This window comes from Perca fluviatilis, chromosome 13 (genome assembly GCF_010015445.1).
Source record: "Perca fluviatilis chromosome 13, GENO_Pfluv_1.0, whole genome shotgun sequence".
NCBI classification, from domain to species: domain Eukaryota; kingdom Metazoa; phylum Chordata; class Actinopteri; order Perciformes; family Percidae; genus Perca; species Perca fluviatilis.
The window spans coordinates 31,898,713-31,912,825 of NC_053124.1; the positions used below are offsets into that span (position 1 = coordinate 31,898,713).

General features: G+C 42.0%; 1 protein-coding gene across 2 annotated transcripts in view; it reads left to right on the forward strand.

Moving 5' to 3' along the window:
• Positions 1-14,113, forward strand: part of vps52 (VPS52 subunit of GARP complex) — a 35,962-nt gene that overhangs the window by 16,831 nt on the left and 5,018 nt on the right. For both annotated transcript variants that reach the window (XM_039819454.1, XM_039819455.1), the window contains exons 11-17: positions 3,367-3,500; positions 5,860-6,015; positions 6,158-6,276; positions 7,053-7,176; positions 9,103-9,198; positions 10,091-10,198; positions 11,610-11,675. In XM_039819454.1, the coding sequence (XP_039675388.1) occupies positions 3,367-3,500; positions 5,860-6,015; positions 6,158-6,276; positions 7,053-7,176; positions 9,103-9,198; positions 10,091-10,198; positions 11,610-11,675 (803 nt within the window). The remainder of the gene's footprint in view (positions 1-3,366; positions 3,501-5,859; positions 6,016-6,157; positions 6,277-7,052; positions 7,177-9,102; positions 9,199-10,090; positions 10,199-11,609; positions 11,676-14,113) is intronic.

The window sequence follows — 14,113 nt, forward strand, 5'->3', positions numbered from 1 at the left end:
CGGGACATCCTCTGTCCATCCAATCCTCAGCATGTGATGGCACAGCCTGCTTTGCATCTCGCATATTACACTCAACTAAACATACACGTGAGGGTGCCGACGGCAGCCGTAACACAGGCGAAGTGTTAGAACACGTGGCACTGAAACAACAGTGGCTGGCTGCTTTCCAAGAATAATGACGACAAGAGCTGGCAGATAATAGAGGAAGGAGGTTTGAAATTAGGCCTACACAGTTGCACAGTTCAGTGTTTGTAATATATATGCTGACCTAATTACCCAGGCGTGCCTCACATACCGACCTCAAGAACACCCGGATGTAATATCTGCTCAGCAATTAGTCCTGAGGGAGTCTCGTTTGGCGCAAACGCCCGCCGTACAACACGTGCATCTCCTCCACGTTTCTTCTCCAAGCCGTCTCTGAAGAGCAGGAACTCCATCTGAGTGTAAATCACCGAGGCAAACTGCAAGGCATTAGCCCAGTGGTTCCCAAACGTTTCCATAAACTGACACAAATTAGACCACTGACCCCCATTTGATGAGATTTTGTCCCAGGGGAACCCCCTCAAGGACCCCAGAATCTCACTTTAGGACAGGGGTCTTCAATGTTTTTTGACCCCTTGGAGCAGAGACCCCCTACTACATATATTGTATAAAATGAAGTTGCATATTAAACTGGGCCTACAGTAACGTGTAGGGCAGCCTAAAGCCTTCACACATACTATTTTTGCATAGAATACTAAGCTATTCAAATAGCCTACTAATTGTTGGCATGATTTCATAAATCATGTTTTAATGTTAAACATACATGTGGCACAGTGAATCCTCAGGATGAACTGTATCTGTGGATCTTAGTGACTACCTTACCTATAGGCCAGTAAGCAGAGGGGATTTATATTTGCTAGGGGGTCCCGGAAGCCCCTGTTGACGATCCCTGCTTTAGGAACCCCTGCATTAGGCCGAGTCCTCCTAAAGGATATTTACCTAACCCTGACAGGCCATATCATTGAATCCAGTTAATATATACGTTGATCTGGTTATGATCGTCAGCGATGATAGGTCGGACCTGCGTCTTTTGGTCACGCTTCGTGTGCAGCAGCTGTCTTGGAGGGGCTTTAGTTGAGCTGCAACGTCATGAGTCATAGAGCCACGTTCTGTTTGGAGACCGATAACAAGCAAGCAAACGCACACAGATAGGATGAGTTATAGGCTGAGGTCCGATTTGTTTTCATTACAGTGTGAACAGCCCAAGTCACAAGGCATCCCATCTTTTCTAGTTGTGATTTGGGCCACTTTCATATGTGGTCCAAATCCATTACAGGTCAGATTCTTTTTTTATTTATTTTTTAAATGCGAGCTCAGTCTAGACCGTCAGATCATGCCCAGTTGAGTCTGATGCGGGCCACATTTTAATAAAAAATAACGTCAGTCCAAAAAAAAAATCGTAATTGAGCATTACGGCCTGCAGTCTGAACGTAGCCATAGTGGGACTAACATGTTACTAACGTAACATTTGAATGCAGTCACAAGGCCGTAATTTTTTATATATTTTTTAATAGTTTCCTTGACACAGGCGAAGTGTTAGAACACGTGGCACTGAAACAACAGTGGCTGGCTGCTTTCCAAGAATAATGACAACAAGAGCTGGCAGATAATAGAGGAAGGATGTTTGAAATTAGGCCTACACAGTGGCACAGTTCAGTGTTTGTAATATATATGCTGACCTAATTACCCAGGCGTGCCTCAAATACCGACCTCAAGAACACCCGGATGTAATATCTGCTCAGCAATTAGTCCTGAGGGAGTCTCGTTTGGTGCAACCGCCCGCCGTACAACACGTGCATCTCCTCCATGTTTCTTCTCCAAGCCGTCTCTGAAGAGCAGGAACTCCATCTGAGTGTAAATCACCGAGGCAAACTGCAAGGCATTAGCCCAGTGGTTCCCAAACGTTTCCATAAACTGACACAAATTAGACCACTGACCCCCATTTAATGAGATTTTGTCCCAGGGGAACCCCCTCAAGGACCCCAGAATCTCACTTTAGGACAGGGGTATTCAATGTTTTTTGACCCCTTGGAGCAGAGACCCCCTACTACATATATTGTACAAAATGAAGTTGCATATTAAACTGGGCCTACAGTAACGTGTAGGGCAGCCTAAAGCCTTCACACATACTATTTTTGCATAGAATACTAAGCTATTCAAATAGCCTACTAATTGTTGGCATGATTTCATAAATCATGTTTTAATGTTAAACATACATGTGGCACAGTGAATCCTCAGGATGAACTGTATCTGTGGATCTTAGTGACTACCTTACCTATAGGCCAGTAAGCAGAGGGGATTTATATTTGCTAGGGGGTCCCGGAAGTCCCTGTTGACAATCCCTGCTTTAGGAACCCCTGCATTAGGCCGAGTCCTCCTAAAGGATATTTACCTAACCCTGACAGGCCATATCATTGAATCCAGTTAATATATACGTTGATCTGGTTATGATCGTCAGCGATGATAGGTCGGACCTGCGTCTTTTGGTAACGCTTCGTGTGCAGCAGCTGTCTTGGAGGGGCTTTAGTTGAGCTGCAACGTCATGAGTCATAGAGCCACGTTCTGTTTGGAGACCGATAACAAGCAAGCAAACGCACACAGATAGGATGAGTTATAGGCTGAGGTCCGATTTGTTTTCATTACAGTGTGAACAGCCCAAGTCACAAGGCATCCCATCTTTTCTAGTTGTGATTTGGGCCACTTTCATATGTGGTCCAAATCCATTACAGGTCAGATTCTTTTTTTATTTATTTTTTTTAAATGCGAGCTCAGTCTAGACCGTCAGATCATGCCCAGTTGAGTCTGATGCGGGCCACATAAAAAAAAAATATAATAACGTCAGTCAAAAACAAAACAAAAAATCGGATCTGGCAATAAATCGGAATTGAGCTCTACGGCCTGCAATCTGAACGTAGCCATAGTAGGACTAACATGTTACTAACCTAACATTTGAATGCAGTCACAAGGCTGTAACTTTTTTTTTAATAGTTTCCTTGACACAGACGAAGTGTTAGAACACGTGGCACTGAAACAACAGTGGCTGGCTGCTTTCCAAGAATAATGACGACAAGAGCTGGCAGATAATAGAGGAAGGAGGTTTGAAATTAGGCCTACACAGTGGCTGTGTGTGCACGTGTTTGTAATGTTTATGCTCAACTAGTTACCCAGGCGGCGCCTCACATGGTCGGTATGTGAAAGAACACCCGGATCTAGTGTCTGCTCAGCAATTAGTCCTGAGGGAGTCTCGTTCGGCGCCAACACAAACTGAAACTGTGTCAACTGGTTTTCGTACAACATGTGCAGCTCCTTGACTTCCCGCTGCAGGTTTCTTCTCCAAACCGTCTCTGAAGAGCAGGAACACCATCTTCACTCTGGGCCAGAGGGGGGGCATCCTGAGTCCCGCGGAGCTGGAGGGGCCCATCCTGGTCCCACATACCGCTCAGAGAGGAGACAGCAGGGTGAGACGCCACAACACATTTTCACCCCGTTCTGCTGAGTAGGAGTTAGAATTAGGGTCCCTTTTTTAAGTCCTCACCGTTAGCTGGATAACTGCTTATTCTTTTCTTTTCAATAATTATCCATCACAAATTACAACAATTAGTTTACAAATTGGATTGCAGGGATGAGTCATAGTGGTGGTCTGATTTTTTTTATTTATTTATTTTTTTTCAAAGGAACTGGCAAATAATCGAGGAAAGGTTTGAAATTATGCAAAAAGACACGCCTCAGGTACATGCTCACCTAATTACCCAGGCGTGTCTCACATACCAAACAAGACCAATCAAACCGTCAATCAAGATTTATTTATATAGCACTTTGCAGCAACCAGCAGGTATCTGCTTCACAGCAGTAACAAGAATAAAACAACATATCATTCATCCAAAGGACTGAAACGTAGAAAACAGTAAAACCAGAAAAGGTGACATAGAAACAGGAGGAGGAGAGGGAAATTGTCACACCACTACTACGTATTAAAAGCCATTCAAATACATTCACAAATAGGTTTTGAGTTTGGACCTTTAAAAGAGCTACATCCGAAATAGTGCGAATATCAGGCGGTAACTTGTTCCGGAGTCTCGGGGCAGCAACTGACAACCTTGATAAACCTACCAAACATAAGAACCCCCAGATCTAATATCTGCTCAGTAATTAGTCCTGAGGGAGTCAGATACCCGTTTCAATACCTGAGCTTGCCTATTGGCCGATATTGAGTACCAATCCGATTCCAGTGCGTTTAATATATATTACATCTATGTTATTAATATTTTGTACTAATATGTTTTTGTATACTACTATCCCCGTGGGCCTGGCTCGGGTTAAACCCTTTGTAAAACATTGACAAATGCATACCCTGAATGCATTTCATAGAACTCTCTTTTATCATCTAGTTTGACAGTCTGACTGAAAAATAACATAAACTACGTACTTTAAAGTTTTTTCCAGTTAAATTACATGGTGTAGGATCGGTGCATAGACCGTACCGTACTTACCGATACGTATAGCATTTATTGTGTCGAGATGCATCTCAAAGTGCATCACAAAACAGGATGGAAGGACATTTTCATGTTCATGCCGCTCAGGAACAAAACTCTTTGTACGGCTGGCAAACACACAATAAATGACAATTAAATGTTCAACAACAAAGACCCTAAACCTTAAGAACAATAACCGATAAATAGGAATACATTTTTTATTAATTAATAGCAGAAAAATATAAAACCCAACCCCAAATCGGAGGTAGTAGGACTATCCAAATTTCCAAATGAAAAAGTTGACTTTAGTTTCTTAAATTTCCGAGATTCAAGAGGAGGCTCAGTTTAGGGCCATAAAAACCGAACATCAGAAACATGACGGGAGAAGAAGTGAAACTAAACTGTTGATCAGCACTGACATCTTGTGGCATCTTATACAATATGTTTTTGGAAATTCAGAATGAAAGGTTTTAAAATTAGGGCTGCCCCCCTCCATTATTACTCTAATCGCTCGTTTTGGTCTTTGGTCGACTGAGATTTCATTTTTTTAATAGTTTTTTTTTCTCTGTTGAATGGCTTTTTTTTTTTTTTTTTAACTGATCTGTCGATTTAATCAATTAGTGGACAAAATCATGGGAGTGTTATGTGAGTCAACTAAGAATTGATTTAGTCGAGGACAGTCTTACTAATCAGTAGGGGTGTAAGAAAAAATCGATACACTTGAATATCGCGATATTTTATTTTGCAATACTGTATCGATTTTCAAAAAGGCAATATTGTTTTTGTTTTTTGTTTTCGTTCAAAAATATTCACGTAAGACATTGGTTCACGTTTATGATGGCTCTGCTGAGAAGCCCCACTAGTGTCCTTGCCTAACAGTGCCTAACAGTGTCTGACTTTTTGCTAGAAGCTAACAACGTAGCTATGGCTAAACTTTGGCCTACTTCAGCAAATGCATATTAGCTCACTAAGAACCTGGGAACCACAATCCCAAACTGGCAGTTTGATTTTCTGTGTACTGAATTGTTTACCTTAATTAATCTTCTTTGACTTTTATGCACATCATGTCTTTTTTTTAAATATTAGTTTTTCTAAAATTATACTTAAAAAAAAATCTCAATATATCGCCTTACGCACAGTATCGAAATATATTGCAATATATTGAATCGTGACCCGTGCATCGTGATATGTTTCGTATCGCCAGATTCTTGCCAATACACAGCCCTACTACTCAGGGAGTGACATTAAATGAATTTCAGTGTAAACTGACAATAAAGTTGTATCGTATCATTACAGAAGATCATGTAAATAAACGGTATATGGAATGCTGATCTTTCTCCTCCAGTATCCCTACGAGACGCTGTTCCGCAGCCAGCACTACGCTCTGCTGGACAACGGCTGCAGGGAGTACCTCTTCCTCTCCGACTTCTTCATGGTGACGGGGAACTCCGCCCTCGACCTCTTCAACAGCATCATGGGGAAGACTCTCAGCATGTTCCTGGTACCGACGACGCACCTTTTTGGTCTCGTTCGAGCCTCAAGTTCAGGACTTTTGAAATGTTTTTTAATGCCGCATGGAGACAACAATGGCGCCATGTTGTATAACTCATGTCCTGTTCTCTGTGTCTGCTCCGTCTCTGCAGAAGAGTATGTCCACGTACGTGTCCGACTGCTACGACAGCATCGCCGTCTTCCTCTGCATCCACATCATCCTCCGGTTCCGAGCCATCACCGCCAAGAGGACCATCCCCGCTCTCGACAAGTCAGTGTCCCATTTGTGGCTAAAAGAGTGTGCTTGAAATTCAGTTATTGTTAGTCTGTTTTAGGGCCTCAAAGGTATTGTAACTCACTCCGCATGTTCCAACCAGCAGCAGTAAGATGTATCTTTTTAACCTTTTAAAGCTACAGTGCGTAGTTTCTGTCGCCCCCATGAGGAATTCTAAGTAATGACAACACTGTCGGCGCGTCCACATGATACAAGCCTTCCTTGGCCGCGCACCTTTTGAACGTACACGTTCCATCAAAAACAAGTTCCTTCCCGAGGCTATTTTCCAGCGCCACCAGGGCTCCGTGCGGCTATAGCGCCGTCCAAGACGACTGTGATTGGTTTAAAGAAATGCCAATAAACCAGAGCAAGTTTTTCCTCCCATCCCGGAATGCTGTGTGGACTTGCCAGACCCTCCTCCACCGTGCTGTGGAGGAAGGTCTGGCAAAGCGAGACTACCCTAGGCCGTATTGGAGAAAGGGAGTGAAAACGTGTATAGAAAGAGGCGCATACTTAGTGTTTTCGACCATTTAGACAAAAGGTAGATAAAATCATCCTGAAAAAGATTAATGAAATCGCTCCTAAATCACAATCCTAGCTTGAGCGCTGCTTACAGTTTTAAACCTATATCAAGCTGTGTGTGTGTGTGTGTGTGTGTGTGTGTGTGTGTGTGTGTGTGTGTGTGTGTGTGTGTGTGTGTGTGTGTGTGTGTGTGTGTGTGTGTGTGTGTGTGTGTGTGTGTGTGTGTGTGTGTGTGTGTGTGTGTCTGTCAGGTACTGGGAGGCCGTGTTGGAGCTGCTCTGGCCAAGGTTCGAACTGATTCTGGAGATGAACATCCACAGCATCAGAAACACAGACCCTCAGAAACTAGGAGTACTGGACACCAGACCCCACTATGTAGGTCTACACACACACTCACATACTAGGGCTGGGCAATATATCAATATTGTGATATGAGACTAGATACCGTCTTAGATTTTGGATATCGTAATATTGTGATATGACATGAGTGTTGTCTTTTCCTGGTTTTAAAGGCTGCATTACAGTAAAGTGATGTACTTTTCTGAACTTACCAGACTGTTCTAGCTGTTCTATTATTTGCCTTTTCCCCACTTAGACATTATGTCCACATTACTGATGGATTATTTATCTAAAATCTAAGTGTGAAGATATTTTGTTAAAGCACCAGTTGTCAACCCTAGAATATCACCGCAATATCGGTATTGAGATATTTGGTCAAGAATATCGTGATATCTGATTTTCTCCATATCGCCCAGCCCTAACACACACACACACACACACACACACACACACACACACACACACACACAGACCCTGCATGTGTTTGATCACACATGTATCACCACATACATCAGTGTGAAAGGGTTGAAGGAAACTGAGACACTCGGAGGGTAAAGTTTAGAACTTGCCCTGATGAAACCCTAAATGGCTGAAACGTGTTGTCGTGTTTTAATGATTACGCTAGAAATATATTGAATATTTGATGATTTAAAAATCATATATATATATATATATTTATTTATTTATTTTTTTTTTAATCCAGAAATTCGTAACTTAAAGGAACACACCAACTTATTGGGAATTTAGCTTATTCACCGTAACCCCCAGAGTTAGACAAGTCGATACATACCCTTCTCATCTCCTTGCGTAGTTGTAAAGCTGTCTGATCGGCTCCAGCGGCATCAGCCCATAACAGAACAGGCAGGTGAATGGTTCCAGAAATCCTACTGCTCGAAATAAGTGAAAAAACGCCCATTTACATGTTGTGATTTGTAGAGTCACAGCGTGTACAAAAACAACGTAACATGAGACACCGCCATCTTCTAACCGTAAACAAACCGGAACTATATTCTCGGGCGGAAGAATATAGTTATCGGCGGAGTGATATGCCTCGAGCAAGCCTGTCTGGTGCTCTTTACGTTGTTTTTTACACGCTTGTGACTCTGACAAATCACAACATGTAAATAGGAACATGTTGGCGTTATTTTGTCACTTTTGTCACAATTCGGAGCAGTAGACTAGTTGGAACCAGTTACCTGCAGGATCTGTGCTGGGCTAAGCTAATGCTGGAGACGTCAGACAGCGTTACAGCACGCACAGAGATGAGAAGGGTATGTATGGACTTGTCTAACTCTGGGGGTTACGGTGAATAAGCTAAATTCCCAATAAGTCGGCGTGTTCCTTTTAAGATATGAAACTGTGTTGCCAACAGTGACGTTGTAGAGCACCCTCTGGTGGAAAAACTATGCAACGCCAACACTCAAACATGGTTGAAGGGGGTTTCGTCTGTTTTTATTTAATTTTTTTAATATTCAATTATCAGAATCATTTTTCATTTGTCATAAATGATTCTGATGAATGAATATAAAAAAATATATATATCAGCCATTATAAATGCCAATACCGATAGTTTGGAAAGTATATGTGCGCCCATATCTGCCCACTGACCCAACCCGGCCATGAATTTGAAGGAGTGGAAACCCTGAATATTACGCTTTACTATAAGGAAGCCACTATTAGGTTCATAATCAAAGTTTTTACTTTTACTTCTAAAAAATTACGTACATTTTATAACAGAAAATTACTTTTCATACTTAAGCACAGCAAATATCCTATACTTTTAAGACTTTTACTCCAGTGATATCCTAAAAGGCGACTCTTAACTTCTACCAAAGTCATTTTCTGGTAAGATACTTGTACTTTTACTCACGTATTGCTTTCAAGTACCTTATACAATAGACTGGTGCAGACTGCATCGCGGCATATGCCAGTGTGTTTGAGTGTGTATTTTTTTCATTTCAGATCACTCGTCGCTACGCGGAGTTCTCGTCAGCTATCGTCAGCATCAATCAGACATTTCCCAATGAGAGAACCCACACTCTGCTGGGGCAGCTGCAGGTATAACACACACACACACACACACTCACACAAACGCACTTTAATATAACTAAGTAAATGGATAACAACAGATTTACATAACAAATCAAGTAGCTAGAACAGCAGTAACGTTTTACAAAGTATGATAATAACAATTAATTATGTAACCAAAACATAATTAAGTATATAATTCAGTAAGTAACAAAGCAGTTAAGGTTCGGCAGAAACCGATCCCCGTCAAAAAGCCCAATATTCGGCCGAATCCGAAGCCGAATCCTGGATTCGGTGCATCCCTAGAAAGAAATAATCTGCATGATCGACAGGATAGCTTTCTAGTCAAATAATGTGGGAATTGTGTAGAAGTGCACACATTCAGAGTCACTCCAGTGTCCCCTGCACTCATGTTCCTCTTACTGTTGTAAGATAGATAGATAGATAGATAGATAGATAGATAGATAGATAGATAGATAGATAGATAGATAGATTACCAAAAATGGTAAATTACAGTGTTACAGCAGCAAAATATCAGATACACAGCACACATACAGAATATACATGAAATAATAGGATACAATATACATGAAATAATAAATAGGATAGAATACAAGAACAAATATTTAAAATATATACAAGTTGGGAATAAAACTGTAACAGTAAGTTTTTGATCATGAAGGGTTTTGCAGGTTAACCGTTTTTCTGGATTTTAACCAGTTTTTAGTTATCTATTTCAAAGCTATTCCATTTAAGTACACTGTAAAGCAAAGTATTGACCCATTTTAATGTCAAAATAAAAGCTCTGAGAGATCACAGTGTCCTGAAGTGAAATAAATGGTAGATTTTATTTTATGACTCTCCTCCACAAACTGAGTGGGTCACGTATGGTTTAAAAAAACATGACTTATTTGTTTTGCAGGTCGAGGTGGAAAACTTTGTGCTAAAGATGGCGGCGGAGTTCCCCTCCCGACGAGACCAGCTCATCTTCCTCATCAACAACTACGACATGCTGCTCAGCGTCCTCATGGTGAGCTGGGTTGGCCTGCGTCTTCACCGCACCTCCTTCTCATCCTTACAGTGCGTTCCATTTACCTCGGAACTCGGAAGCCGAAGCTGGGAATGATGTCACACCCTAGTTGAATGCAGGTTTTTTTTATCGTGGGGTTGTTATTGTTACCAATACCAGTTGATTCCTTTTTTTTCTTTTTTTTTTTGTGTGCATACAAATATACTTAACAACATGTCCACAGATAGAAGTTGGACAGGACTGTGTGTACGGCTGATTTAGAGAGACACAAGGAAGACCGAAGTGCTGATAAACTGTACGCTACTACAGCTTTCACTACTGTTGATGCAGAAAGCAGCCATGTTGTTTTTTAGTTTTAGTTTTGGAAAGATAATTTTTTGGGGGGCATTTTTAGGCCTTTATTGACAGGACAGCTGAAGAAATGAAAGGGGAGAGAGAGGGGTGAATGACACGCAGCAAAGGGCCGCAGGTCGGAGTCGAAACCGGGGCCTGCTGCGTCGAGGAGTAAACCCTCTATATATGGGCGCCCCGCTCTACCAACTGAGCTATCCGGGCCCCCGCCATGTTGGTTTTGGAGCTCGTGGTACGGTCAGTACACGATCCGTGCCGCCTGCACGATCCGTTCTGCGCATGCGCAAAATGTTTGCGCATGCGCTGTTGTACGAGGATTTACGACACTGCACGATCTGTTCCACGCTTCTGGTCGACAGCCTCCACAGGCAAGCTAACGTTAGTTTAGCTAACGGCTAATTCGGCTAACCGCTAGCTGATTGTAGCGGTCTGCCGTTAGCCTCTACAGGCAAGCTAACGTTAGCTTAGCTAACGGCTAATTCGGCTAACCGCTAGCTGAGACAGCATGTAATAACTTTAAAAGACCCTCAAAATAAAACTTGAAAATAAACGTTAACCTATATAACAGCTGTTACGTCAGTTCTACTTTACTTGTGCTCATTTAAAATACAATCACCCAATACTTGTCTTTATTGTTATTACTGTAAAGTCTTAATTTAGCTGTAGCCTGCTTTTCCCATTAAGTTTGACTCAATGTTATTTTAGACTGTCAGCTAGCGGTTAGCCGAATTAGCTGTTAGCTAATCTAACGTTAGCTTCCCAGTGGAGGCTAGCGTGGAACAGATCGTGCAGTGTCGTATCCTCTGTAAAACAGTCTTGCGCATGCGCAGAACGGATCGTGCAGGCAGCACGGATCGTGTACCGACAGGTACTGCGAGGTTGTCCGACTTCCCAACTCGGAAATCCGGGTTCAGGGGGACTGTTTCCGACTTTGACCTCGGAAATTCCGACCCGTCCCCCCGCCTCAGAGTACAAATGCAATGCACTATTACACGTCAGGACTTAAAATCTCCTTGTGGTGAAATCCCTGTGTGGTGATTGCTGTTCCCTGTTTGTCCAGGAGAGGGCAGCAGACGACAGTAAAGAAGTGGAAGGTTTCCAACAGCTGCTGCTGGCCAGGACTCAGGTAAACGTCTAATTTGACAAACTACTTTTTTTTTCAGGGCCTTGCGGTCCAGGATGGTGCTGTCTCCGTACCGTACACTGATGTTCCGCGTCAATAATGCAGGAGTAGAAATTGTTCAGTATTTGAGGGGATACCCAGACTTTCCTCAGGCGCTCTGAGGTTTTACGGTCTCTGCCTTGCCTTGAGTGAAACCTTTTTTTTTTTTTTTTTGACCTAGGGGAATTTACGTTGCACAAAGAACATACCTATACAGTACATAACAGCACATAGTATAACATTAAACATAAAAAGCATGGAGATCACAAGAACATTCATTAAATAGGCAGAAATCGGGAAATGGATTAGAAAGTTCACCATTTTCAGAACATGTTTTTTTTTTTTTTTAAACTGGACCTTATTTTCCTGTGTTTTTGTGCCTGACAACTACAACAATCTTTCAAATTGCTCCAGTATTAAGCGTGAACGCTCTAACCGGCAGCCACAGACCGGGCTGAAATGTGCGATGCTGTGCATCGTCAATTGACCGTTCACAAAAGCCACGCCCCCTAGTTCTTGTTACTACGCCCGTCAAACAATTGAGAACCAAACACATAGCCATGGCTGGGTTGAGCTCCATACCTATTGGTATAAGTGATTGGTTTTGGAGTAGCAGACATATCCTCCAGGGCACGACAGAAAGGGCTGCAATATGCAGTGGAGGGATATGTTCAATGACCGTCAACCTCTTGCTAAATTATCTGTGTCGACCTCTTGCTAAATTATCTGTGTCGATAGCAACATGTGCTTGACAGGCTAACCGCTATCAGGCTGCCTGAATTTCCTACGGAATAATAAAGTATCTAATGTTCTAACTTTACTACTTTCGATAATAATGCTATATAGAACCGCAACTGTTAACTTAAGTCCAGTTTTACAGATTGTTGTTATGTACTTAGCTACTTAAACTACTTATTGATAATTGATATAAGTTAGCTCGCTAGCTTTACTTACCTTGGAGCAGACATATGTATGCTTATTAGTCTTCGAGGCATTTAGCTGTGAGTGAGGTCTCCCACACCGCTTAATCCATTGTCGGCATCTTTCCGCTTGGGTCTTGGGCTTTGGAAAGGCGAAAAAAACGACCCCTCCCTCTAAACCTTTGTGGTACCTGGTGTCAGACTTGCGGGTGCCATAGGTGCATCGTTTCCCCATCTTGCTGAAATCGCAATGTTTGACGGGGGTCCTTCTCCTTAGTTACAGTTGCTGAGCTAGGATTGGACGAGGACCGTTCGAGGGAGGGGTTTTGCGAACGGTCAATTTGGTCCACTAAAAGTGCATTTTTGCCAGATTAATATTCAAAGTGTCTGACAACATTATGGAAAGGATCCCCAGATGTGTGCCTTTTTTAAAACCTCTTTGAGACCTTTCTGTTTAACCAGAAACAGCTCTGAAGTCGCTAGCGCTAAACCCACCAGACTCCATTTAAAAAAAACAATACTTTTAGCGTGTGTAGAGCCATCATATTTTCAAATGTAAATCGGTAAACTATGTGTTTATTTCAACCAAAACGGCTTTTCATAGTTTTTGTCTACTTTGAATTAGAGATTCACCAATTACAACTAGGGCTGCTCCCTCTTAGTCGATTAGTCGATTAATCGGTCGTTTTGGTCTTAGTCAACTTAGATTTCTTTAGTCATTTAGTCATGTTTGATGCTTTTTTCATGCTGAATGACTTATTTCCGAGAAACGTACGAGCACATCTCTGGTAAACACAAGAATTAAAGTGCTTTTGCGTGACTCTTTGCGGAGAAACTCAGATTTACAGATCTGTCGATTAAATCAACTAATCGATTAGTCGGTACACCTGAATGAGTGTTAATCGACTAAGAAGTTCTTCAATCGAGCACAGCACTAATTACAACTTTCTAGGCCGATTCAGATTTTCTTTGAGTTAGACCAGCCGATACCGATTTTAGCCAATTCCAATTTAATTTTTTCTAAACACTTTACAGCACACGCAAATATTTATTTTCTATCTTTTCTTTAATAGAACATTCATCACAGAACATAGAACATTTTTGGAACAGATAATTGATCGCTATAAAATAGAACTATATAAATTACTCCTGGTTTGGGACATTCACACACATCTAAAGAGCAACGTTAGAACCATTTCCTTCTTTTCACATCTGATATCGCACTAAAGAAATGTGATTTTGGTTTTCGGTGTGGTCCCTCCACGCCCTACTTTCTCCTTGCAGGTGTTGCATTTGGCAAACTTGTTATCTTCTGCACACACGCTGAAGAATGTCCAAACAGCTGACGTGCTACAGGTTAATTCACGAGGTTCCCTACAGGTGCGAGAATAGCGCCGACACGCGCTTCACGCCGCAAGCGGGTACGCACGACAAACGGAGGAAAAGTTGAGAGAAAGGAGAAAGAGACCGTGCTGTGGCGTC